At 38.8% G+C, this 27,559-nt stretch overlaps 3 protein-coding genes across 5 annotated transcripts in view; 2 read left to right on the top strand and 1 right to left on the bottom strand.

Moving 5' to 3' along the window:
• Positions 1 to 544: 544 nt before the first annotated feature.
• Positions 545 to 1,932, bottom strand: lipt1 (lipoyltransferase 1). Its single transcript, XM_066661456.1, has one exon. It carries the CDS (start codon positions 1,792 to 1,794, stop codon positions 652 to 654), a length of 1,143 nt encoding a protein of 380 aa, XP_066517553.1. The 5' UTR covers positions 1,795 to 1,932; the 3' UTR covers positions 545 to 651.
• Positions 1,933 to 2,806: 874 nt separating this feature from the next.
• On the top strand, positions 2,807 to 6,739 carry LOC136686828 (ATP synthase subunit d, mitochondrial-like). The gene is made up of 6 exons (XM_066660837.1): positions 2,807 to 2,904; positions 4,533 to 4,655; positions 4,781 to 4,877; positions 5,329 to 5,400; positions 5,595 to 5,657; positions 5,817 to 6,739. The coding sequence occupies exons 2-6, from the start codon at positions 4,534 to 4,536 to the stop codon at positions 5,946 to 5,948; spliced, it is 486 nt and encodes a 161-aa protein (XP_066516934.1). The 5' UTR covers positions 2,807 to 2,904; position 4,533; the 3' UTR covers positions 5,949 to 6,739.
• A 1,004-nt stretch (positions 6,740 to 7,743) lies between these two features.
• pnpla6 (patatin-like phospholipase domain containing 6) overlaps positions 7,744 to 27,559 on the top strand; it is a 34,498-nt gene continuing 14,682 nt past the window's right edge. For all 3 annotated transcript variants that reach the window (XM_066661177.1, XM_066661176.1, XM_066661178.1), the window contains exons 1-23: positions 7,744 to 7,869; positions 11,151 to 11,239; positions 14,308 to 14,364; positions 14,735 to 14,822; positions 14,945 to 15,125; positions 15,477 to 15,617; positions 16,346 to 16,505; positions 16,680 to 16,760; positions 17,121 to 17,249; positions 18,157 to 18,237; positions 18,683 to 18,815; positions 19,443 to 19,517; positions 21,491 to 21,594; positions 21,783 to 21,956; positions 22,220 to 22,297; positions 22,615 to 22,820; positions 23,831 to 23,962; positions 24,069 to 24,192; positions 24,687 to 24,800; positions 26,010 to 26,085; positions 26,305 to 26,454; positions 26,810 to 26,873; positions 26,974 to 27,142. In XM_066661177.1, the coding sequence (XP_066517274.1) occupies positions 11,195 to 11,239; positions 14,308 to 14,364; positions 14,735 to 14,822; positions 14,945 to 15,125; positions 15,477 to 15,617; positions 16,346 to 16,505; positions 16,680 to 16,760; positions 17,121 to 17,249; positions 18,157 to 18,237; positions 18,683 to 18,815; positions 19,443 to 19,517; positions 21,491 to 21,594; positions 21,783 to 21,956; positions 22,220 to 22,297; positions 22,615 to 22,820; positions 23,831 to 23,962; positions 24,069 to 24,192; positions 24,687 to 24,800; positions 26,010 to 26,085; positions 26,305 to 26,454; positions 26,810 to 26,873; positions 26,974 to 27,142 (2,562 nt within the window). In that variant the 5' untranslated portion in view covers positions 7,744 to 7,869; positions 11,151 to 11,194. The remainder of the gene's footprint in view (positions 7,870 to 11,150; positions 11,240 to 14,307; positions 14,365 to 14,734; positions 14,823 to 14,944; positions 15,126 to 15,476; positions 15,618 to 16,345; positions 16,506 to 16,679; positions 16,761 to 17,120; positions 17,250 to 18,156; positions 18,238 to 18,682; positions 18,816 to 19,442; positions 19,518 to 21,490; positions 21,595 to 21,782; positions 21,957 to 22,219; positions 22,298 to 22,614; positions 22,821 to 23,830; positions 23,963 to 24,068; positions 24,193 to 24,686; positions 24,801 to 26,009; positions 26,086 to 26,304; positions 26,455 to 26,809; positions 26,874 to 26,973; positions 27,143 to 27,559) is intronic.

A 27,559-nucleotide genomic window follows, 5' to 3' on the forward strand; every position in this document is an offset into this window, starting at 1 on the left:
TCTGCCCTTGATCCAATGGGGAGGCTTTCAAAATGCCAACATAGCATAAAAGATTGGTCCTCTTACCCATTACCTGCTGAGATATGTAGATAAAAGGAGGACCTGTAGCTTTTGACTCACCCTGTATTGTTCACTTGACTTTACACTAGCAAAGCAGAGCTACAGGTGTTTCTAATATTGTGGCCAGTGGGTTAATTCATAGATTGGGTTCAAATCAGATAGAGGCAAACTGAGGCAAAGACTCTGCAATATAATGAGGGAATGATTTACAATTCTGTTAATCATTTCTAAAAGCAAACATTTGCATTATAGCCAAATTTAAAGGCTGTAAATGATACTGAAAAAAGTGATTCCTGACTTTATAACATTTATGTCAACTCTGGGACAACTTTCCTGTCTAACAATGGGCTTAGTAAAAGGCCCAGATTCGTGTAGAAATTCAAGAGTACCCTGTTGGCTAGAAAACCCCATACTTTACTGTAAACAAACACACTGGTGAATACAGGTCTCTTTATTATAGTTGAATGTAGTTTAATGTAAGTCTAATGGTCTCCAGTCAACAAGTGCTGCTGATTTTACATCCACTTGAAAGTGTATAAAACATATATTGAAACACCGACACAGGAAGATTGGTCACAAGATACGTTTTATTCACATTACTGCTATAATATTCTCATAGAGACTCTGGGCTTTCCTGGAAAGGTCCGGAGCTTGTGACGCTGTCCTCATGAAGGCTGCCACGACTGCCGCCACCTCACTGGGACAGAACCTGATGCCTGTTATTGCTGAGCAAAGCTCTTTTCCAAACTCTGGTGGTAGCCAATAGTGGGGTATGTCCATGACACATTTTTCAACAATGCCATTTTTAATGTCCACTTCAATCCCAATGTTTGCCCCTTCAGCCATAAAAGATGTGCAGATGCTAAACTTGGGGGTCCTGCCATAAACCCACTCCCAGGTTTTCAGTTCAGCTGCCATTTTATGAATGCCAGGGACAAGGTCTTCTACACTTGGGTCCACTGTTATGATGGGGCCATCAAACTCAAACTCTGCATTATAACGTAAAGCAATTGCCTCCAAAATGGCATCCGAGTCCAAAGTTGGATCTTCATCCAGGAGGTTTTTAACAGGGGATGGTACACTAGGCGTGGCATTGCTTTTAATCCCTTTGCAGTTGCTCTGGAGCACTGAAGAGAGCAAGGGTTTATCAGAAGAGCAAAGAAGGGTGCAGTGATGATAAGCAGCTGTTCTGCCCAACTTTGCAGCAGTTCCTGAGACCTTATAGACACCATTAAGGACAATGTCAAACCTATCTGTGGCATGGACGTCCAGCTGAGGCCTCAGGTCCTTCAAAGCTCCAGTAACAACCCCTAGGTTCCTGCGACGGTCATACTTTTTCTTGGACGTGAAAAAGGTCAAGTTTATGTTGCCCAAATCGTGGAAAACAGTCCCGCCACCGCTTCGACGTCTTGCTAGTGGTATTCCTATCCTCCTCATCAAATTCAGGTTACATTCCTGCCATGGGTTTTGGTGCCTGCCAATAACTACTGCTGCTGCATTCCTCCACAAGAGAAGTACACTCCGACGCTGAACGTCAACGTGCTCGTGTACCCAATCCTCCAAAGCCAAGTTCTGAAAAATATCAGTCGATGTGGATTTAAGAATGACCCCTGTTTTAGAAATGTCCTCGAAATAGGTTTTCAAAGGAACTTTAGAGACACACAGGGGCCGAACAAATTGAGGAAAGCCGAGTAGTGTCCTTTTTGACATTCTTGAAAATGTATTCAGGGTCATTTCTGTTCCTTCAAAGTCCTATTTAAGCCCTGTAATTCATAGGTTTCTGCATATTTATCCTTTCAACACATAAACGAGTACTGAAATCACCCACGTCCTCAGTTACCATGCCGAATCCAGTTTATTCGTTTGTTGTCAACAAAGGCTTTTTGGTGACTAGCGCCATCTAGCGCAGATTATAATCTCAAATGTAGTCTCCCTATCTAGTGCGCTGTGTGAGTCAGGAAAATACTCTTTTTTACACCCACAGAGTGCTTACCCAGTAAACAATTAGCCGTTGATTCAACGTTGAAATAACGTAATGACTGCCGTCTAATCAACGTTCTCTTAAGGTTGAAAATGAATGTTGAAAAGACGTCCAAACACAGACATTGAAAAGACGACTATTAGACGCATTTTGGACGTCCATTGACGTTATTAATTGGTGCCGAAATAAATTACTTGTATAAAATTCGTTTTGGACGTCCACTGGCGTTATCGATTGGTCACCACTTGATAACTAACTTATTAAGATGGATTTTAGACCTATTTTGAACGTCCAGGGACGTTCCTTCTTTACTGGGTACTATTCCAAACAGAAAACCGCTTATGTTTAACAATTATTATAACTCCCTGTGTTACAATTAATGAGCAACTTGGTGTAGAGGATATTACATCCCAAGCTTATTAAGTGAACCATATAGTGAATATTGAGCCGTTTGAAACTTATGTCGAACGTGAACAACGTGTAAGCCAAAAAAAAAAAAAAAAAAAAAAAACAACCTTATTTATTATGTTCAGTTTACAATAAATATAAACATTGCTTCTCATTTCTCACTCTAGAACAGTCTCTCTGCAAACAGAAATTCATAATTGAGAAAAATGTTTCTCGACTTTTGAATATATTATCTTAATAATCTAAAATCTTATCTTTTATTATTTGATTGTATTTTATGCTTTTTTATTGCTGTCTTAGTATCTCGTAATTTGTATTTATGTATTTATTGTATTTGTACCATCATGGCTTTTAAATATTTCCCCCTTTTACGGAGCTTTTATTTTGAAAGCGGAGCTGTCCTTAAACACCGGCCCTCAGTGCGTCTTCACATTGTCGGATTGAGCTGCTCAGAAGTGAGTAGGTTATCAGCAATAACGGTTATAATTATGTATTTTTAAATAGGAGACTAATACAGGGGAATGATTATCATTTCCGGTGGAGAAAGCTATGCTTTTCTTTGCGGCCAGGCTCTGGGGCCAGCGTTAGTTGTCTGTGGTGTCAAGGACCACTGACCTTGCCTCAAACTCCGTGTCGGTTGTCATTTAGCGAGAGATTTTAATGCGTGATGAAGAGTTAATCATTTAAATTAACGCTTCAAATGCAGCCCACCAACCACAGCTCTATTTACTCGTATAAAAACATGTCTTATACAGGGTTGTTTTCAAACTGCATGCATTATGTACGTATGTATGTAAGGACCAGCTTAACCTTTTAAAGCTGAATCTGAATTTGCTCCATTCTCATCAAACTGACTGCAAAATTCCTATAGACGCTAATGGCTTTGAGGCATATGCAGACATTTTTTTCTATTGGGCATATAGTGAAATGTTTTTATTTATGAAATGCAAGGTTTTGTGACTTGTGATTAATGAAGCGAGTAGGGAGCCATTTGAGATTCAGCCTAACTCCTCTTTATAAAAGGTGATCAGCTCAGATTTAAAGGTGCACTAGGGATGCCTGTGTTATTGTAGTTTATCTACCTAGCCACCACAGGTTGTGTGTCTTGATTCCCAAGCAATGCCATTAACCCCCCATTGGCCAAGCAGGCAATCACAAGGACAAGGGGTGCATATGTTTTTTAAAACAGGTTTTCTCAAGCACAGAATAAAATTGTGGTGATGCATTTGTTAAAATAACAAATGTAAGTAAGTCAGTTAAATAACTTACCTATTGTACATTTTAAAGGAGCAATAAGCAATTACTTTACCACATTAGTATGACCAAAACTAACATTCATTCATTATCTGTAACCGCTTATCCAGTTCAGGGTCGCGGTGGGTTCAGAGCCTACCTGGCGCGCAAGGTGGGAATACACCCTGGAGGGGGCGCCAGTCCTTCACAGAGCAACACAGACACACACACATGCATTCAGTCACACACACCTACGGACACTTTTGAGTCGCCAATCCACCTATTAACATGTGTTTTTGGGCAGTGGGAGGAAACCGGAGCATCCGGAGGAAACCCACGCAGACACAGGGAGAACACACCACACTCCTCACAGACAGTCACCCGGAACAAACCCACGCGGACTCAGGGAGAACACACCACGCTCCTCACGGACAGTCACCCAGAGGAAACCCACGCGGACACAGGGAGAACACACCACACTCCTCACGGACAGTCACTCGGAGCGGGAATCGAACCCACAACCTCCAGGTCCCTGGAGCTGTGTGACTGCGACACTAACCTGCTGCGCCATCGTGCCGCCCACAAAACTAACAATGTTCAATGAAATGATTATCTATTATTTGGCTTGATTGTCTCTGAATGAACGTTTTTATGCTTCATACTGAAATTTTATATTTAAAGTAGATGTAGCACAGAACCTCTTAAATATCCAGGCCACTTGATATCAGTAGAAAGCTTGTTTAATAACATGAAATAAATAGAGTTAGAGTCCATAGAGTTAAGCCCTGACATCGTAAGCCGCCTTACTATGTTCCTTCTGTTGTATGTTGTAAATCTCTTGCTGTTTCAGAATGGCTGGCCGGCGTGCTGCACTGAAGGCCATCGATTGGCTGGCGTTTGCTGAACGTGTCCCACCAAACCAGAGGGGCATGTTCAACTCCCTGAAGACTAGGAGCGATGCCCTCTCTGCTAAGTATGATAAATATGAATCATGTGCAAATCCGAATGGATTTTTCTTTTCGATTATATACGCATACTTCAGGTTCCTTCAGGTTATTAAACGTATTCAGGCTGTTGTTTTCATTGTGTGTGATGCAGATTAGCATCTCTGCCTGAAGCTCCTGCTCCCATCAACTGGGCATACTACAAGAGTGTTGTGGCCAAAGCAGGCATGGTGGATGATTTTGAGAAGAAGGTAAATACGGCTTAGTAATTTACACTGCCGTTTGAAATTGGCACTTAGCAACAACCTAGGACATGCCCTTGCATCCTGTGGGAACCACTTGAGCTGTGCAGCTTATATGCATTTCTCTAGTTACTTACACTGATCAGCCATAACATTATGACCACCTCCACTGTCCACAGAAGCGGTTCTACAATTGCAGGCTGGAGTCCATCTGTTGTACATTGTTTGCCCCTTTCACACAGCCTCTGTGTGGGCAAACAATGTATACAGAGCAACAGATGGACTCCAGTCTGTAATCGTAGAACTACAAAGTGCTTCTGTGGACAGTGGAGCTGAGAGAATGGACGGTGAGTAGAAACAAGGAGGTGGTCATAATGTTATGGTTCATTGACCAAGTATTCCAAGCCTTTGAATAGAAGTACAGGTTTGTTCATGTCTCCGTGCATTTTTTATTTTGCAGTTTACTGCTCTGAAGGTGCCTGAGCCAGCAGACACTCAGAGCAGCACTATCAGTGCACAGGAGGCCGAGGCAGTGAGTACAACATTTAACCTCAAAAATAGAATTGGAATTCAGGAGGTTTGTAAATGAGTCGCCCACATTTAGTAGGATAACAAATCACAAGAGATGCATTCCAAAAGCTTTAGACACTTCATAAAACGATACTTGGCATCAGTGACACTAACATTTGACTCTCACACTCTTTTAAAAGCTGTTTTCTTTTTCAGAACAAAAATGCTGTTTCCTACATCGAGGCATCCAAATCCCGCATTGCTAGTTATGAGAAAGAGGTATGCTAATTATTCAAACTGGTTATTAGGATAGCACATAATGCATTTTTATACAGATGGATATAGTCATAATCACAGCAGTGGCACCTTCATGTTCTTCATTAAGCTTTAGTCTTTTTTTTATTTTTTAATTTGAAGTGATCTCTCTCTCTCACTCAGCTGGAAAAATTTAAGACGATGATCCCCTTTGATCAGATGACTATTGAGGACCTGAACGCTACATTTCCAGAGACCACGCTGGACAAGGCCAAGCACCCGTACTGGCCACACAAGCCTATTGCTGAGCTGTAAAGTTCATGATTAAACATGTATAGTCTGTAACCAGTACATTATGGCTGTCCTTATTTTGATTCTAATTTGTCACATGTTGTTATATTTTAAGGCTACTGTGTTCACTTCAGGGAAACTATATATGGCTATTTTTTTTTGTCTTTTGTTAAAATGCTCCTAAGGGTTTTTAGAGTTTGAAGAGTTTGTCACACTACTGAACAACTGCCTTGTGTGTTTTGTTAAACAGTATTCAAATTGGTAACTGAGCACATTGTGAAATCATGAGTGGAGTACTTCTGACTGCTGACAAAGATAGTGGTAATCTTTCTACTGTGTTACAGCAACACTTCCCAAGATCTACATTTATAGTATTAAGAAGATACCTTTGATCCCTTGATGCATTCACACATTGGTATTGGTCAGTTTTTGTCTGGTGAGCTGTCTTTTCTTTCAAGACCCACCAGGAGGTGGCAACAGAGGCTGTTTTTTTATGAAGGGAGAGGTCGCTGGTTTGATTACTGTAATCAGGGTATTCAGGTCACAGGGTTGTGTAATTACTCACAGGCAGTTGGTCCCTTCTGTGTTGAACAAACTGGTCAGTCTCATGTTGGTTTGAAACCTAAATCAAAAGCTTAAAGAAAATAATTGGAAAAGGCAGGGACACTTTTTAGAGTTGTGATATGACCATAGCATTTTATGATTTATGTCAGTAAAGCACTGACTTTGCCCCTAGTTCCACCCACAACCACATCTCCTGCACTGGCTAGTAACAGAGGCATAGAAAGTGGGGAATTTAAATTAGCATGTTATTTAATGAGGTGCCAAAACTTTTGCATACAGATAAATTTTAAAGAACCCTCTGGTGTAAAATCCAGTTTTTGATCTGAACATTTCTGTGTGGTATGCTAGAAGAGACGTATAATTATTAAACGACATGGCAGATTGTTTCTGCTCTGAAGTTACACTGTTCCAAATATCATCTCAAATGGGTGAATTCAGACAATTTTCTGATGACATAAGCCTAAGGAACCAATTCTTGAAGAATGGTAAGTTGCAATGGAGTGAGTGGAGTGGAGGCTGGGACTATTTGCATATTCATACATCCCCATGTAATGAATGAAGGAGAAGTGTAGCATTACATCTAACCCACTTCTAAGGTATTACAGGACTTATTGTCTCAAATATAATTTCTAAATATTTAGATTTATTGAAGAAAAATGTGGTCTGAGGCATTTCATATTGTACAGCAGATTTCAGTTTCAAAATCAGCCAATAATGTCTAATGAGAAACTGCCAAAACATCACAAAAAGCTGATGTTCATCATTTCTACAACATTGATTCATTTACACTATTATGACCTAAAAGTAAACTTCTATTTATATATGATAGATGATTAATAAAGCAAAACAACTTAATGTTAGTGTCACATTCACACAGCTCCAGGGACTCCAGTTAACTGTCTGTGAGGAATTTGGTGTGTTCTCCCCATGTCCGCATGGGTTTCCTCCCACGGTCCAAAAACTCACGTTGGTAGGTGGATTGGCGACTCAAAAGTGTGCGCGCGCATCGCCCTGTGAAGGACTGGCGCCCCCCTGTGTTCCTGTCTTGTGCCCAGTGATTCTGGTTAGCCTCCGGACCCACCGCGACCCTAAACTGGATAAGCAGTTATAGATGAATTAATGAACTTAATTTAAAACAAAATCCTCCCAATTTGGCAACACTAACTTGAAAGAACACGACATTTCGATTTTACTGCATATGGACCCTTTAATCACAACAGCAACTTGGGTTTGGTTACTGACGGTGAGTTGCAGTGATTGGCTACGGCTCCTGGAGCTCTCGTCGCTGATTGGACGTCTCGGCTTGGTGGGCGGATCCTAGAGTGTGGAGATTTCCGTTGAGAGCGCAGTTTTGACAGAGGAGGCGAGCGGCGAGATTCAGGTAAATAACTCAGCTCTATCTACCACGGCGTTATAACACCTCTGAGATATTTGACCGCGCTTGGTTCATCCAGTTTTACCTCTGCGTTGTTCCTGCGGTGTCTGAGCGGATAGGAAGGCTGTACTTGGGCGGCAGGGCTGAATGTGTCAGTGAATAGTGGCGATGCCTCGGTCTATAACCGACAGTGCAGCGACGTCACTGCGGTCCAACCACCAACGGTGTCATTAAACAGAGGACACTGCGCTTTCAGACGCGTTTACCTCCTATATAATAAAGACTAGCGGAATCTAAAACGTTTCTGAAATAGGCTTCCTGGTAGCCGGCTTCTTATTCATATATGCAGCTAAACAGTTAACGTCTACAGTATTTACTGCACCGTTTAAGGTGGAACGGAAAATTCGGATAAGAACCTGGCGACTAGGAAGCCAGTTTTAGCCTGAATTCTCTCGTGTTTGTTTCTAACCGTCGCTGTCGAGGAATAACTTTTAACGGATACAGTTACCTTAACCTCACAGCTAACAGAAAGATTGGACATAGTCAACGTGGTAATATTTACTTGTGATGTTACCGAGTGTGTGTAATTTCGCTGTAACTATTGGTAGTAGTCCTCTTCTGAGCTTTAGACCCGGTGTCGGTGCTAGAGAACTCTGTACCTAGCCGAGACAAACACGGTTCACTGCGCAAAATCCGCATCTTCCTTGCGCAATTAGCGCAGCGTGGCTAAATATGGGCTGACGTCAGTAGAGAGGGTATATATTGGTGGAGTTTGATGGTATATGTCATGAACTACTGCCTGGTGTGTACTTAGGGCTGGACAGTAATTGAATATCAATATATATTGTAATAAAATGCTTCAATAACAATTATATAATTTTTAAAACCATTTTCAATATTTCAATAAACATTATTTACATCATTGGTCACTGATTGACATTCATTACAGGGTGTTGCCGTCAGCTCATTGTAGACAATTTTAAATTTAGATTAGAAATATTAGTACTGACAAAGCCAAGAATTATTATTGTTATTTATTTTTTGGCTACATCATTCAGCCCTGTTTTTAGGTGTCAGGTGTGTATGAGAAATATACTTTTAAAAGTAGAGTTAGTTGTAGGCAGAGCATTATTTAGCTACAGTAATATCAGCAGAGCCACTTACAGCAATACAAACGTTTATGTGTTTTGTGTGAGGATTGGGGGTGGTGTCGTGTTCATTTGCTATTCCCCTCAGTCTAACGTTTAAGGTTACACACTGAGCTCATTGTTAGTAGGAGACAATGGCTGCTAGGAGGTGTCTGTTTTTGGGCAAGCAAAGTTTGTCATGTCAGAGCTTTTTAGTTTCAACCCCCTCCTCTTGCCCTTATTTTAAAAAAAAACAGGCTTGGTTTGAGGGGATGTTTAGACAGTACACTAGAGTCTAGGAGACAAACATTAACCGTGAGCTGTGGGAGGAATGAATGAGGATGAAGAGAGTATCTCTACCTGCTTCCTCTTTGCAGTCAAGTGTCAGATCTAAGCAGATGAAACGGAAAGATTCAGTTGGCTGTTGAAGACATTAAAGTGATGAAATACGATGAACATTAACATATTATATATCCCTGAGTACATACATGTAAATATATGGGTTCACTGTTTTATGCATAAAATACTAACTTGTGTATGACATTTCTGTAATGTACAGTGTTGTGATAGTGCTAAATGATAAATGATGATTTGTGTGTTTCAAGTATTATTCATAATACATGATTTTCATTTTTTGTTTTATTAATGTTTTCTTATAATTGTCTGTTGACATTATTTTGTAAAAATTGACCCTCAGAGGTAAGCATTATACAGTACATTGTGGTTAACACAGCTTTTAACTGTGGTTAAACCACTGCAAGGCATTGCATTTCACTAATGTACTTTGGCACTGATGGTTTAATGTCCTTAGATGCTGCATACACTCTAATGCCCTGCTTGTCTACAGTAACTTACAGAAATGCACTCAGTGGATAGCTCATAATCAAATCCCTTTCCCCCACCCCCTGATTAGGATGATATGGTTTGTTTATAGATATATTCAGAAAGAAAGAATGAAAAAAAACTTCCCGATGGAAGAAAGCAGTAAACTGCAGAGTGGTTTAGGATGGAACTAAATGAGCTGCAGCATCAGAATGATGGAGAAATTAAATAGACATAGTCTAGACTGCATCAGGGTGCAGCTTTATCAGGATCAAGAGGACATAACTGGGATCAGAAATACATATCAGCCAATCAAGGCTCTGGATTTTTGGAGATAATGATATTTCTAGTGGGGGGATGGTGTGTGTTTGAAGCAGCTTGACCTTGTGTATGCCGTTGTGTCTGTTTTGGAAAATTGTATTTTACTACACAGTACAGACATGACCGTAAATTGTGCACATCTTTAACACAAAGCAGAGGTTTGTTCCATGTTCACTGCTGTGAGCATTTGCTTTCCTCATTGAAATACAGCCACTTTCCAAAAATGTTTTAGAAATAAGAAGGTCCCAGGAAACACAGAGTTGTCTGGTACTGAATTTGAATGTGAAATTCTGAATGTTTTGGAAAATGTGGTCCTAATGATCTGACGTGTGTATGATTTAGCATCCTTTAGTCCATCACTCTCAGGCTCTTACTGAGGCGAACCAAAATACAGCAGCCGGAATGGACAAAAATGAGTAAAATGGGTATGATGTTGTTCTTGTAGACACTGCATATTCATGACTAAATAAAAACAAAACTAGTCTGGTTTATTTGGTGGCTTCTTAATGAACTTCTTTATATTTTAATTCATGTATTTATATTTCTACCTGTAATTGCCTCCCACTCAAACTGGGAAGGATTGCACAGGAACACTGTTTTGTTAAGGGAGCCATATCAACCTCGTGGTTTGTGAGAGTACTGTTTGTGTAAGCATTACCCAAGATTAGATCTGTTGTCATGGAAGGAGGAGAACCTGGATGCATGGCCTTTTAGTAGATACAGAAGTTATTTTGGATGTTCTGCCCAAACTGATGGTGGAGGATAGATTTTCTGATGTTTAATAACTTTGTACAGACAAGAAAAGCACAAATTATTGCCCCATATTATAAAAATATGATGATGGTTTGTATTATACACCTTTCATTCTGCACTGAAATAGATCATGTGAAACAGATGTATTTATTAAACATTCAGTTGGTTTTCTTCCAAGTGTAAAAGTAAGTGTGTGTGTGTGTGGGGGGGTGCGTGCTTTTTGCATGTTGCATGATGCCCATTGCCTTGCCGTGTGTGTTGCAGCACTATTTGTTAATGGACCTGCTGTGTGCAGTAACCCTGTTGAAATGGGACAGAGCACCTCAGGAACAGGGCCCCCAGAACCACCAGAGGTGAGCATGCCCCCCGTTCCCTGACAATATTACACACATCTACACAAGTATATACTGGGATTATGCTGTATATTGTTAAGCATTATTAAATATTTTCACAATATTTGCATTACTGATATCATAGAAGGCTGTGATATGCAAATCTTTCTGACAGTGTTTTTTTTTTAAATAAGATTTTGGCCTAGAAGGGTTTTTTATATGTCACCAGTTAATTAAAAGCAAGGAATATCACAATAGCAATACATAGTAGTTCCTTATGGCAGTGTGTTTAGTTACACTCCAAATATCTGATCTCATGCGAAATTGTTTTCCCACACATCCTGTTCCTCTCCCATTGCTTTTCTATCCCATATCATTTTACCACTTCATATTTATTTGATATTTGTCTTTTATTTAGTCCTGTGCCACTCAAACACTAGTGAACTACAAATATAACAAATATATCCCTTCTGTATTTGCATGGCTTTGCATTTGCCGTAAAGCAACTGGAAGTTGCAAGGAACTCAGCTGCATGGATAATGGTGGCAAACAGTCTTACTTTTCTAATAAATGTCTGAAATGCAGGCAAATTTTGCAGTTGTAGTAGGTGAAAGATTAACTTGCCATATCGGTAATAATAAATAATTTTGGGCAGAGACAAAATGCTACTCCAACTCATCCCAGTATTGGACAGTGGCCCATCAGTGAAATTAATTAATTTACTCCCCCACCCAATCTCAATGCTGGGGTGCTTTATACACCACTAGCTAACATTTAACACATAAAGCATTGTGATCTTTAGGCTCATGGACAAAGAGTGTCCAGCATCTTGAAATGATAATATATGGAGAGGTGGTTTGTGAACAGTGAAATAAATAAAATTCAACATATTTCATCACAGCAATAAATCATCACCTAAACATTCTTCCAAAATATAATACACGTCCTGATATATTGATTTGAAATATTCATCAAATTAAAATACCTGTCCAAGTAATCAGAAAGCCACGGGTTAGAGAAGACTTACGATTTAGTTACGTTTTACTGAACCATGCACTCACAGCCTCTGTTTAGACTCCTCCCACTGCAACCCCCTTCGTGTTGTTCTGTTTCAAATAGCAGATTTTTTTTCCCTAAATGTTTCTTCGTCAATACTGACAGCTGTTCAGCCCTTTTGTTCTTTAGTCAATGCTTTTTACTCAGCAAGACTTTGTTGGAGCAGTTGATTGCTTTGTTGATCTTTGTTGATGAGCACAGATGGTCAAAGCTACTAGTTGATTATGTGCCCTGTGAATAGAGAATTGCAGGAACTGGGTTTTGTGGGACAAGCTATGCATTTCCTTTTACACCACTTCATATTATATCTTTAGCACAGAAAACATGAAACCTTATATGTTGTAAAGAAGAACAGACTGCATTGCTGTGTGATTAGCATGCTTATCTCATACAATGTCTGAACTTACTTGAACCATTGCAGAACAGTTAAGTGTTATATTATTGCTGAAATAATACACAGCATTCATGTGTTTACCGATTTTTTTGTTTGTAGACTGAACTTGGGAGACACTCCCTGAACCTAAACTTTAATTAACCCTTGATATTGATATCACTTTCTTTGTAATTAATATTAATTTATATTATTTAATTAAAGGGATGGGCGGTATCAATATTTCACTTTTCTGAGAGAGCAAACTTCAGCAGTTGGTGCTGAAGGAACAATAAAATAAAACACAATACAATAAAATAAGTGAAATAAGACGGTGTACACTGTTTAGAGGCACAGCTGGCGCTAACAGGCACTTGTGGTTTAGGACACCACAGCAAATTTTTCAGCGAACTGAGGCTCAAAACACACATATTTAGAGGATAAAGCTGAGATTTTTTTGAGTATTTTGTCTGTTTACAGCTTTCTTCCTCTCTCTTTTAACCCAAACTCACCGCTAAATTTACAACAGGGCTTGTGTTCCTCCCCCCCACCCGTTTTCAGACCGTGACATCAGCAGTCATTGAACTCCCACAGCGCCCCCTCCCTGTGGCTCTCTTAAATTCACATGAACATTTTAGCCGACTTTTAAAGACACAGAACCGAAATTTGACACACCACTCACACGTCATAAACACCGCCCTCGTTTTAAGATACCGTCCACATTTTTAAACACCGCGGTAGACAGTATTATTGTTATACCGCCCAACACTAATTTATTAGAAGCTCAGTTACGTTTGTTCTTATAAAAATAAATAAATAAATAAATAATTAAAAATTCATGACCGTCTCCAACATTTTAACTGTGCCATAGGCTGAAATATTCTTCAGCAAAAATGGGTGTGTCATGTTTTGTGAAGTCTCAGAATAGTGAATTTATACTTTAGCATTGTTTAGATATTACAATGTTAGCATTTTTGTTGTAAGACAGCAAGGAAAATTTTGTGTCTGGAGATTTAGACCGTCTCAGAGTTTATTTTTGACCTGTTTATGTATTTAAATAAAAGTAATCAGTTTATTTGCTGTTCAGGTTTATTTGATTAATATATATAGAAATTGTTTTGAAATGGCTCATGTTAAATGATCATCATAATCACTCTTTCTGTTTGTCTCTCTCTCTGTCTCTCTCTCTCTTTCTCTCTCTCTCTCTCTCTCTCTCTCTCTCTCTCTCTCTCACCACCCAGTTCCATGCATATACACAATGTCTGTCTGTTACGCTCTTACGTGCTTGCTTTATTTCTCTTTCCTCTGAGCTTGAAAGCTAAACAGGAAGAGCTGGCCAAAACATTTTCCACTTCTATTAGTAGCGTTTTGATATGTATAAGAGCAGCAAAGATTGAAGGTTTCAAAGGACAGTCAGAAGAAAGTAGAGGAAGGAATGCGGATGTAGGAGCCTGAGGAGGAGTGTAGGAGCGAAAAAGATTGAACTGGGCTTGTATAATGAATGTGTAGAACAAAGAGAAGCAGAGAACAAAATGCTGTTGCAAGTCAAATAAGCACTATGATGGCTTGTGACACAAACTCCTGTCAGACCGTTGCCTTTCTCTGTGTCTTTCTATCTTTCTCACCTTCTCTTAATCTTAATATCCCTGTTTTTTATTTTTAGCCAGAAGCTTTTGGAAACATAAAGACATTAGTGGAGGACCATCTTCAGACCAGCATGGTTAGTAAAAGACTTGTATGATATGTTTACTGAATGGAATATATCTACAGGCTTATTTTGACTTTTCTCAGCTTGTATGACTGAACCTGGTGTTGCTCCCTCTTCTGCACTTTACAAAAAGTGTGGATTATTCAAGGGTTTTTAAGAAGCAAATGGTTATTTATTGTTAAACCAGTTAAATGCATAAATTATTCTTTCTTGATTAAATAATTTGTCTCTATGATAGATGACTGTTTTAAAAATAGTTCTACAAAGTCCCCAATAGAGAGGTTCTACGATAGTTGTCAGTCAAAGACTTTTTTTTGCTGTTAAAAGTCAGCATTTGTGTGTTATTTGAATGAGTGTGTTTAAGTTTCTCTCTCTGTCTCAGATGGTGGGAGTAGTGCTTGGAGCTGGCATTGCCATAATCCTCATCGCCATCCTCATTTTCTTTGTCCTGCGAAGAATCCAGCTCCGGAGTTAGTATCTACATTTTTTACTCTTATCATAATTACATGTGCTTTTTTTATTTGCTAGTTTTGTACTCATGCACTCATGTAGAGTGATGACCTTTTGACCTTCCTTGTTTTTAAATGTTCAGATCTTGCAGCACAAGAAGCGCCCAAGTACCGTTTCCGCAAAAGAGATAAAGTTTTATTCTACGGCAGGAAAATTATGAGGAAAGTGTCTCAATCCACGTCATCTTTGGTAGGAACGTCCTCCTCATCCTCCTCCCGACCCAGACTAAAGAAGAAGCAGAAGATGCTTAACATTGCCAAAAAGTATGTATTTGAAGATCAGTGTGAATATTTCCCGTATCATATCAGTGATACAGACCTTTATGGATTTTGGTGCCATTGAAAAATAAAGCAAACTTTAAAATAATTTCACTACAGGTGTAATATTGAACATGGTTACCAGGTTTAGTAGATATTCACAAGGGAGCTGTATTAGCACTTTATAAGCTTTTAAGTGTCTTGGTTTGCATCAATTACACCACGTTCCTTTCTTTAATACTCTAATCATATTCATGGACTTATTCAAATGTAAATGTTTATGCATATATCTACATAGTATTGCTCTCTGTATCTCCCTCTCTGATGCACTCACTCCTCTCTCTCTCCCTACCTCAGGATCTTGCGCTTTAAGAAAGAAGTACCAACTCTACAGATGAAGGAACCTCCTCCTTCTGTATTAGAGGCTGACCTCACTGAATTTGATGTGGCCAACTCACACTTGCCCTCAGAGGTGCTCTACATGCTCAAAAACGTGCGGTAAGCAAGCATGTGTTCTTCAATGAATCATTGTCGCTACATGTGTTAAACAATGAGTCATATTGCTGATAGGTAATTTGGACAGTGACTAATTTACTGAGCCATGGGTTGGGAAATACAAACCTTGTAGGAATACTGCAGTTAAAATTTAAAACTGGGTGTGAGGATTTCTTTTTTTTAGATAATGCAGTAAATATTGCAGTAAATATATTGTCAATTTCCTTTAATTTATCATGGATGCTATCAAGGGTGTAAATCTCAAAACAATGTAATTTGATTTTGTTTCCTTTGGAGGATGTCGATGCATTAAAAAATTGATTTGACCAAAGTTCAGAATTATTTTTACAAATTAATTGAATGTACAAATATATAAAGATACATATATTTTTAAAATATACGGAATGCACTAGAATACCAAAAATGGACAACAGAAATATTAAAGTTTTATGGATTAATAAATTCTCCAGGAAAAAAATGAAAACTAAATATACGAAATAATCAAATAAAATATAGTGTTGTTATTATAATGATTTAGTTTAGTTGTCTGTGTATTTTTTGCTAGCACTGAAAGTATATAAATATTCATTGGCAGGTTTAATGGAAAACTAAATATGAACGAATGGTGGGCTTATACATGGGACATGTTGATGGGAAGTCATGAAATGACCTGTATTCTCTATTAAACAGAAATTCAAAAGCAAATACATCTCTCTGCATTTTGTGTGTAGTGTGTTGGGCCACTTTGAGAAGCCTTTATTTCTGGAGCTGTGTAAGCACATGGTGTTCCTGCAGTTCCAGCAGGGCGAGTATGTCTTTAGACCTGGACAGCCTGACAGCAGCATTTACGTGGTTCAGGATGGCAAACTGGAGCTGTGTCTCACTGCACAGGTTTGTATGTGTTAATGTATGTGTTACCAGTTCCTGTCTACCACGTCTGCTTTGAATGCATTGTCCCTAATCTCAGTTTTGAGAAAGAACAATGAGGCTATGTGATGAATTAATACATCTATCAATGGCTTAATCTTGAGTCCCTCTTTATTTGTTCCCTTTTATTCATTAAAGGATGGCAAAGATGGAGTGGTGAAAGAAGTGTATCCAGGAGACTCTGTCCATAGTCTGTTGAGTATTCTTGATGTCATTACAGTAAGTCACACCCATGTCTTGCCCAGACATTCCATAGTGGAGTAATCACTTAAGTCATAGCCAAAGCGCATGTGTAGCACACTAAGCTCCATGTCATGTCTTGTGTAATAGACATGTTTTCTGCCTATTGCCTCTCTCCTTTTCTCTTTTTTTGTCAGTTTCTGTGTTTCCCTCACACTTGCATCATTTTCCATACAACTAAAAACTGAATCCAAGAAAAATGTGACTTTCTTTTGGAATGTTATGCACTTGTATGTATTTGTTTTAACAGGTTTACGTGAAACATAAAACACTCACTAAAAGTAATAAGTCAGTAATTCATAACAAATCATAATCAATAATTGTTTTTGATTTCACCAGGGTCACCAGAGGCCCTATCGGACGGTGTCTGCCAGAGCTGCAGAAGTGTCTACAGTGCTCCGGCTGCCTGTTGAGGCTTTTCTGTCCATTTTTGAAAAATATCCAGAGAGTTTAGTTCGTGTAGTACAAGTAAGGACTGTGTATGTTCTAGGCAATTATATTAGGGCAAAATCGTGGTATGATTGTCACAGCTTTTAGTTTTAGATAAACATTAGAAATTTGGGGGTGGCACGGTGGTGCTGCACATAGTGTTGCTGTTACACAGCCCCAGGGGTCAAGGGTTTGTGGGTTTGAGCCCTGCGCCGGGTGACTGTCTGTGAGGTGTGTGGTGTGTTTTCTCTGTGTCTGCGTGGGTTTCCTCCGGGTGACTGTCTGTGAGGAGTGTGGTGTGTTCTCCCTGTGTCTGTGTGGGTTTCCTCCAGGTGACTGTCTGTGAGGAGTGTGGTGTGTTCTCCCTGTGTCTGTGTGGGTTTCCTCCGGGTGACTGTTTGTGAGGAGTGTGGTGTGTTCTCCCCGTGTCTGTGTGGGTTTCTTCCGGGTGCTCTTGTTTCCTCCCACGGTAAAAAAAACCACACGTGGATTGGCTACTCAAGTGTCCATAGGTGTGAGTGTGTGTCACCCTGTGCCTCTTCTAGGGTGTATTCTCACCTTGCGCCCAATGATTCTGGGTAGGCCCCGGACCCAACGCGACCCTGAACTGGATGAATGAGACATTATAAATGTGTAATAAAACAAATTTATTTAATTTCTTGTTTTTCAAAAGTTTGATTAGTTCCTGTTAATGAATGAGTCTGCTGTGTTATAGTATGATGTTTTCGTGCTGGAGGTTGAGTTTAAATTTTGTTATTGTTATAATTTTGATGGTATTTGGGAGTTTTAAAGCTACCAATACCAACAAAAGCATTGTTCATTAATATTGCCCGAAAAACTGTAATATCATCCTGGAATATGTGATAGATTTGTTTAACTTTCAGGTGCTTTGTGCCCAAGACTTGTGTGCAGTTGTTAAGCCACATATTTTTTCTCATTTCTCTAGATTATCATGGTGAGGCTCCAAAGAGTGACAGTTCTGGCCCTGCACAACTACCTAGGCCTCACTAATGAACTCTTCAGCCATGTAAGAATGAACACAGCTCTCTGATATGCTTGTACACAGTTGCTCACTCCAGGCCAGTAAAAAATAAGCATGCTTAGGTGATAAGACATGAAAAAAAAATAACACATTTTCTACAAGAATGAATTTTGAATTCAACTGTACTGGCATTTAGTTTCTGTAAAACTTTTAAACAGTTAAACTTTGAAACGTCAACTCATGATATTTTAGAACGTCTCTTTCCTGAACTTTACAATAATTGTAATAAAATAGAATAAAATACACAAAAAAATGTACTGATTATGATGTTAACTAAAATTATATGAAAAATAAGTAAGACACCTGGGATTTATAAAAGAGCTTCCTCTTAATGTTATTCACTGTGGTTGTCTGTCTAATCTCACATGCTTCTGAACATAAATTCAACATATGCAGTCAGTGAACTTTGTTTGTTGTGGTTTTCTTGCAGGAGATGCAGCCGCTGCGGTTACCCCCTCTGTCTCCTCACACCACCCGCACCAGCCCTGTGAGACACAGCAAGAGATTCAGTAGCCTCACCGTGCCAGAGGAACAACGAGAGGCTGCTGTCCGTGAATCCACTGGTAAGACTCAAGATAAATCTGGAAACCAGCCATAAAATACACTAACAGCTAAGAAGAAGAAACTGTTTGGAAAAAAAAGTGTTTAAAACTCAGCAACATCACAGAGTTTATTATAACCCCTGCTGTAACACAGCTCAGTTATCTGATTAAGGATTAGTTTATTAGGAAGTGACTTGAATCCAGTGTGTTAGAGAGAGTCATAGAATCAAACATCATACAGTTTCAGAAACTACATAAGCAAGCACATCTTAAAATGATAATTAATTAACACAAGCTCTTTCGATTGATATTTTCTTTCCAAGTGCAGCAGAATTCTTGATGTACTAATGTGCTGTGAACTGGTTCATTGGTGGCTCATTGGTGAACTCTAAGACTCTAAGTTATAGGAGAGCCTACACCTTCTATTTAACAAGGATAGGAATGGTATTTTCGGTTTCTAATCTGTTCTGATCAATTTTGTGTGCCTATGAAGGACAGAATTTCTTTATTTGATTATCATTATGTTTTTGCTTTTTTAAAATAAATTATTTGTCAAGATGTGCTGACCAAACTGATGGTAATGAAAAGCAATTAGTTCTGCTTCATAAAGATTAAAATTGTATTTCCATTTTCTGACTTGTACCTCAGGGGACCATGGGAAGGAAGGCAGCAGCACTATTCCGACCCTCAGCAGGGCTATCTCCATGCCTGTGGACATTGCAGGTATGTATGCGTGTTGGCAACTTATCTTTTTCTAAATTTTAAAGTCACAGTTTATCCCATTTTAAAATTATTCTAAAAGAAATAAAAGGGACGTTGGTGAAGCTTACATTAAATAGGATGAGCAGTATTTGTGTTTGTGCCGCACCTTTAAAAGCTATACACGATGAATACAGATAAAGATATTGTTTGGGACTGCTGTGGTCACAGAGTTGCATCTGAGTCTACAAAGCGAAACAGTAAACAGATAAGATGCTGAAGGATATGCTTCTTTCCTGTGCACTAAGCATGCTCTCAAACCAATACAAATAACAGCTGTCTGTTATATACAGGTGCTGGTCATAAAATTAGATTAAATTAAAATGATTTATTTCAGTAATTCCATTCAAAAAGTGAAACTTGTATATTATACTCATTCATTACACACAGACTGATATAATTCAAGTGTTTATTTCTTTTAATTTGATGATTACAACTGACAACTAAAGAAAACTCCAAATTCAGTAGCTCAGAAAATTAGAATACTGTGAAAAGCTTCAATATTGAAGACACCTGGTGCCACACTCTAATCAGCTAATTAACAATGGCCTTTAAATAGTCTCTCAGTCTCGTTCTGTAGGCTACACAATCATGGGGAAGACTGCTGACTAGACAGTTGTCCAAAAGACGATTATTGGCACCTAACACAAGCAGGGCAAGACACAAAAGGTCATTGCTAAAGAGGCTGGCAGTTCACAGAGCTCTTTGACCAAGCACATAAATAAAGCGGCGAAGGGAAGGAAAAGATGTGGTAGAAAAAAAGTGCACAGGCAATAATGATAACCACACCCTGGAGAGGACTGTGAAACAAAACCCATTCAAAAATGTGGGGGAGATTCACAAAGACTGGACTGCAGCTGGAGTCAGTGCTTCAAGAACCACCACACAGACGTATGTAAGACATGGGTTTCAGCTGTCGCGTTCCTTGTGTCAAGCCACTCTTGAACAAGAGACCGTGTCAGAAGTGTCTCGCCTCGGCTAAAGACAAAAAGAACTGGACTGCTGCTGAGTGGTCCAAAGTTATGTTCTATGTCATCTGCTGGTGTTGGACCACTGTGTTTTCTGAGGTCCAAGGTCAATGCAGCCATCTACCAGAAAGTTTTAGAGCACTTCATGCTTCCTGCTGCTGACCAACTTTATGGAGATGCAGATTTCATTTTCCAACAGGACTTGGCACCTGCACACAGCGCCAAAGCTACCAGTACCTGGTTTAAGGACCATGGTATCCCTGTTCTTAATTGGCCAGCAAACTCTCCTGACCTTAACCCCATAGAAAATCTATGGGGTGTTGTGAAGAGGAAGATGCAATACGCCAGGCCACTATCAGAGCAACCTGAGGTTTTGTAACACCTGAGCAGTACCACAGACAGATTGACTCCATGCCACGGCTCATTGCTGCAGTAATTCAGGCAAAAGGAGCCCCAACTAAGTACTGAGTGCTGTACGTGCTCATACTTTTCATGTTCATGCTTTTCAGTTGGCCAGTATTTCTAAAAATTCTTTTTTTGTATTGATCTTAAGTAATATTCTAATTTTCTGAGAAACAACTTGGGGTTTTCATTAGTTGTCAGTTATAATCATCAAGTTAAAAGAAATATAAAGAAACACTTGAAATATATCAGTCTGTGTGTAATGAATGAGTATAATATACAAGTTTCACTTTTTGAATGGAATTACTGAAATAAATCAACTTTTTCATGATATTTCAATTTTACGACCAGCACCTGTATATTATCTATGCTGCATATCTTTGCAAAGAAATTACCAGGTACACATTTACGTAGCATTATCCTGAATTGAAAATATACCAGTGGGAAATGGATTCAGAAAGATCAGAATATGATGTCTGTTATCTTAAACAGCTAGCTCAAGATAAGACATCTTGAAACACACCTTGGTTTGCAAATGTGGAGTGTGTGTGTGTATGTGTTTTGTAGGTATGCAAAAGAGTCTGCGTTCAGATTTTGACATGGCATATGAGAGAGGTCGAATTTCTGTATCTGCTGAAGATGGAACACCAACACCTCCCACGTTTACACGGGTTCGACACACTTTACACATACACGTATTTACTCGTTAAACTGGCAGTTACTTCAGTAACTAGATGAAGTAAATATAGAATGATGTAAATTGTTTTTTTATGTGTATTTGTTTGTAAACATAAATAAAAGGGTGATCTGCACTATATGATAAAGCTTACCACTTTGTGGATGTGTATCTTCCTTTCAGTCTCAGGACCAGAGAGAGAGGAAAGTGACAGTAGATGATGTACCATCTGGTGTGTATCTGTACCCAGAGGAGGAGCCAGGCCAAGAGAATATTTTTGGTCCATTACCAGGACGACCCAACGCTGCCCTGTTTGAGGAAGCTCAGAAGGAGATCCTTAAACTTATGAGAATTGAGGTACAGCTTATGTGTCTTTAGAGTTTTATGCATGTACACAAGGCAGAGTTCTCAAAGAACTTAATTGAATAATTATTTTTATATCTAATGAATAATTTTTGGACAGTGTTTACTGAGGGCCATAAGCTACATTATGTCCCTAACTGAACTAAAAAATATATATATTAGCACATTTGTAGACATTTGGGTGTTACAGTCTATGCTTTTAAACCCACCCTGCACTTACATTTCTCCATCCTCTTTTTTTCATTGTCATTTATCAGGAGCCTGCTCTCCTGAATGGGCGTGTAACCCTGCACCATGCCAAAGCTGGTGCTGTTTTGGCAAGACAGGGAGACCAGGTACTCCTTCACTTTCCATCCTTCAATCTTGTAACCACTGAACTCTGTAAAGGTCTTTAGAGAAAGCATGCTAATAATATGTGAATATGAATTACGAGGGCAGTATTTGACTTATATATTCATTTATATAATACAAGGTAGACATGGCTCAGGATCTTTGAATTACACCTAGTCATATCAACATAGGGATGAATCATCACTAAAATAGATGTGCATAATTTTAGAATCATGTTTTCTACTCCCTATTTCTCTTTTCTCCTCTTTCTAATTAGTTTACACGATTTGTTTCTCTTTCTCTTCTTTATCTCTGATTCCAGGATGTGAGTCTGCATTTTGTGCTGTCGGGCTGCCTGCACGTGTATCAGCGCATGATCGATAAGCAAGAGGATGTGTGTCTCTTTGTGACACAGCCGGGTGAGATGGTGGGTCAGCTGGCTGTGCTGACCGGAGAGCCATTAATCTTCACCATCCGAGCTGTCCGAGATTGCACCTTCCTCAAGATTTCCAAGTCTGACTTCTATGAGTGCGTCCTAGTTAAAACAAGGAGTTCATAGCATTCATTTAAAAAGTTCACATAATCTTCTGTACATTGAAGAAAATACTTATTTTACCAAGAGAAACCTGGACTAGACTGAGAAATGTTGTCTAACAATTCACACTGGTCCAGCTGTCCCTGATGTAGCATCCTGGCATTCGGATCTTACACCTGATAATAGGTTTTATTGCTTTCTTTAAAGGCTAAGCACCACTTAATGGACCTCCATGAATATTTCACATTATTTTAGTTACTGACATATATAAGTATGAATTTAAATGAAAATAGCATGCTTAATTTGCTTTAAAACTAACAATTTTATTAAGTTGACAGAAAAACCCTAGCTCGCTAGAGAAGTTCTTGAACGCAACCGTGACATCACTGGTGGACAACAGCTGAACCACGCTGCGGTAAAACACCGTTATGACTGACTGTTATGACAGTATCTAGCTAAATAACCAACATTATTCATGACAATAGCCTAGCAATAAGCTAAACTCAAATTTAGAGGTGGTGATACCGTTATTCTTGTAAATGTGATCGAAGTCGAACTAAAATTCATCCGACACTATAAACCTCCATAATGCAGCTATGTAGCCGAGTATAATCTGAGCCACCGGGTTTTGCAAGTCAAGCTAAAGTTAACTAACACCAATTAACTAACAATTAACTAATACCAATGGTCTTTTAAACCTTATTCCTTGATTTAGTAAGAAATAACATGTTTTATGACTATAAATAAACACAAGTTAGGAACTCAAATTCCACTGTATTTATATGTTTGACACTTTCATATGGCTGGTGCTTAGCCTTTAAGATGCTGTGTGACACTTGGTGCATTTGTTGCTTGGTCATTGTTAGGTTTCTTGATGGGATCAGCTCCATGAAATGTGTTATGAAAAAAAGCCAAATTTCAGGATTTAATTAAAGCCAAAAGCTGGTCACCTTTAACGCAGTATTTGCTGGTGTGTTTGTGTGCTCTTTCCTGCCATGTGTAGGATAATGCGGGAACAACCCAGCGTAGTCCTAAGTGCAGCTCACACTGTGGCCATCCGCATGTCTGCTTTTGTACGGCAAATGGATTTTGCTATAGACTGGATGGCTGTGGAGGCTGGACGTGCACTCTATAGGTATCCCAAAACAACCCATACTAAATACTGTTTGTTAATGCTACTAATATTAGTGAATGGCCCTGGATACATTTGTATGAAACCTGATTGACCTGCTTTTCCATAGACAGGATGACCAGTCAGATTGCACCTACATTGTACTGAATGGACGTTTGCGTTCTGTCATCCGGAAGGCTAATGGAAAGAAGGAGCTGGTTGGGGAGTATGGGAGAGGAGATCTCATTGGGGTGGTAAGTTCTAATTCCATTGAAACATATGTAATTTTTCTAATTTTGGGTGCTGGAAATATGCATCTGTGCACTGTCTGTACTAAGTTTAAATGACTCTGGGGAGTAATGCTAACAATGTTATCTCAGTTTCTTATTTTTACAGTTTGTCTTGTTTTTTCTCTTAAATTTACTACATTGCCTTTACTTCTAATGTCCTTCTAACCTTTATTCATACATGAAAATAAAAAACAAATTGCATTTGCATAGTCATTGCGCTACAGCTCCAATATCCTTGGTTTGTGGGTTCAGTCCCTGCCTTGATTAACTGTCTGTGACATTGTATGTTCTCCCATTATTACTCCCCTGGTGTAATGCTGAATTGTGATTTAAAATGTTTAGATGACAAGATGGAGATGACCACGCTTCTGTAATTGGAGAGGATACTTTCTCTTATATTGTGGGTCTTGTTTATAGTTACTGTTTATATTATTTTGTGCTGTATACCTGTTTTTCAGGTGGAGGCATTAACTAGGCAGCCTCGGGCAACTACAGTGCACGCAGTCCGAGACACAGAGTTGGTCAAACTTCCAGAAGGAACACTGAATAACATCAAGAGACGCTATCCTCAGGTATTAGGCCAAAACAAAGAGGCTTCATGATTTTATTTAATATAGCTTCTTATAATGTGGACTAAATAATATACAATCATATCTAATTGTTTGAGGTAAAAATACATGATCAATTGTTTAACGAACCTGGTAAAAGTACACGTTTTATTGATTTGAAAATAAGTGCAGTTCCTCTTTACATAAGAATATTTAATGTAATATTTAAAACATAATCTATATATCTAAATATATTTAATTAGTTTAATTAAACAAAATGAAACTTCACACGGTCATAGATCCTATGCGAACTTGGGTTGGTTGTGCTTTTTGGAGCGATCCGACTTTTTTTGAAATACGAGCTTCCAAAGTGGGAATTTTTCCCATAGGAATGCATTGGCCAAAATTTCAACCTGCTCTAACTCGGTCAATTTTGAAGCTACGGACACGAGATTTCAGACGGTCGGACCTGTGCACACCGAGACCCACCACGTCGAAAACTGGACCTCTCACACTCATCCATCCCGTTTAATCCCTCCTTTAATATCCCTCCATTCACTTGAATGGGAGATGGTTAGAGTGCGTGATGTCATCATCACTCTAGCTCTTCTGCCAGGAAAGCCTTTTTTCACTTTTCAGCCGAACATTTCCCCATAACTTCCTTATACTTTCATCTAGACACTTCATTTAAATTTTAAAAGGTAGGGAAATTTCCACTTTCTAGCACCGGTTAATATGGGAACATTTGAAAATACGGTTTTTGAGTTATGAAGTTTTGTTTGGAACTAGGGAGGATTTCGGCTCCCATAGAGTTCTATGTATATTCAGAGTGGCTCAGCGAGCAGTTTTTCAATAATATGTTCTGTGATTAACTCGTCATAACACGATCAATTCTTGCTCAAAATGAAAAATGTTTACACCAAACCGATCCCCCGAGTGTCCTTGTCGTAACGGTATATTCGGTTAAGCCACTTGGGGACTGTGGTATGCTGCATTCTGTAATGTATGTTAAAAATGTGTACATTAAAATAATTGCAGGAAATTAATAGGAATGCTATGTTTGCCAAGTATTACAAAGCAGTATTATTAACAAATCATGTTATTTGACCTGGGTTGCATAGGACAGAATATTTGTTTATATATATATATATTTATATATATATATATATATATATATATATATATATATATATATATATATATATATATCTTTACACTTATATACGTGTGCAGGTTGTTACACGGCTGATACATCTGTTGGGTCAGAAGATTCTAGGAAATCTTCAGCAGACTCGTGGACCTTTCTCAAGTGAGTAAAGAATATATTTTTCGGGCTGACAACATAATAAAATGAGTCAATATGAAACTAAAAGCTTTGAACTTGCCCACAACTTCTCCTCTGTGGAGACATTACTGATATATTTATGAGTGCAGAAAGATTGTGGTTAAAATGGGGACTTTTAAGGAACATCTCATCACTATTTAAAACATGTTTGCCTTATCTAACACGTGAATGCTCTTTCTCCAGGCTCAGCTTTGGGCCTGCCCACGGTGGCGTGCAGTCCTGATGTCACCAATCCAGCCAGTAACCTTTCCACTGTAGCTGTACTTCCAGTTTGTGATGAAGTGCCAATCAATGCCTTCAACCTGGAGCTTAGCCATGCCCTCAGCGCCATAGGTGTGACATGTAAAACTGTTTTAGTTCTAGGTGTAGAATCTGAGCTTGAACTTCACATGATGTGACTTACATTTAATGTTGGGTAATAGTACCTTTGGAAGTTTAATAAGCTCTAACAAATGGTGTCCATCATTAATATTGGTATTGCTCACTGACAGTTTAAAGGAAATGTTGCAGATTATTATTATTATTATTATTATTATACTATATTTAATACCATTATGGAACTTTATTTGCATGAAGTAAAGTCACATGCATGAGATACATTCTGCTTTTCATACATGTTGGCTTAGATTAGATTGTATACAGATGAGTTGGACAGTGCAATGTTAATAAACTCTCCATGTGATGTTAGGCCCTACCCTGCTGTTAACAAGTGACATTATCAGAGAGAGACTTGGAGCTTCTGCTTTAGACAGGTGAGAATGATAACATACATGAACAGGTTGTATGAGGTCCTACAATCCTACATTTTTGGCTATACCAATGTCCCTTTTCTGTTTCTGTCTTTTCTCTCAGCATTCATGAATACAGGTTATCTGGTTGGCTGGCTCAACAGGAAGACATCAACAGGATAGTTCTTTATCAGACAGACAACAGTATGACTCCCTGGACACAGCGCTGCATCAGGCAAGCGGACTGTATTCTCATCGTTGGTCTAGGGGACCAGGAGCCCACCCTGGGTCAGGTGAGTATATGTTTTCTCGGTAATTATACTACACAGTAGCAAAACTATCCTCCACATGGCAGATTAGGGTTGATTTCAGGCTTGGGAAGACTACACGGTTCCAATAAGAATCCAATAGCAAGATTCCTAATGCTTCATTACCCTACATCTATAACAGAATTAACATTTTTAGTTTACTTGGATAAGAGGGTGTAGATTGTGAGGGTTGCTACTACCATATTACAATGATCATTCATTTAAATGGTTAATCATCCAATTACAGTTTTTCGTAGTGTGTTTTTATGGATCATTGTATTCATGTAAACCTGAAAGTTTATGAATTTTAAAGTTGAACTTGACATATTACTGATTTTTTAAATATATTTCAAAGTACCTGGGGTATTTACAAATTCTACAGCCCTAATACCTATGATGTGT

Source organism: Hoplias malabaricus, chromosome 2, assembly GCF_029633855.1.
Source record: "Hoplias malabaricus isolate fHopMal1 chromosome 2, fHopMal1.hap1, whole genome shotgun sequence".
Classification (NCBI taxonomy): Eukaryota; Metazoa; Chordata; class Actinopteri; order Characiformes; family Erythrinidae; genus Hoplias; species Hoplias malabaricus.

What these genes read in the sequence shown, in the direction of transcription:
- lipt1 (XM_066661456.1), bottom strand. Translation starts at nt 1,794, where the DNA reads ATGACCCTGAATACATTTTCAAGAATGTCAAAAAGGACACTACTCGGC.
- LOC136686828 (XM_066660837.1), top strand. Translation starts at nt 4,534, where the DNA reads ATGGCTGGCCGGCGTGCTGCACTGAAGGCCATCGATTGGCTGGCGTTT. An exon ending in GTGCACAGGAGGCCGAGGCA is followed by an intron (nt 5,401 to 5,594) that starts GTGAGTACAACA and finishes TTTCTTTTTCAG; the next exon opens with AACAAAAATGCTGTTTCCTA. An exon ending in TTGCTAGTTATGAGAAAGAG is followed by an intron (nt 5,658 to 5,816) that starts GTATGCTAATTA and finishes TCTCTCACTCAG; the next exon opens with CTGGAAAAATTTAAGACGAT.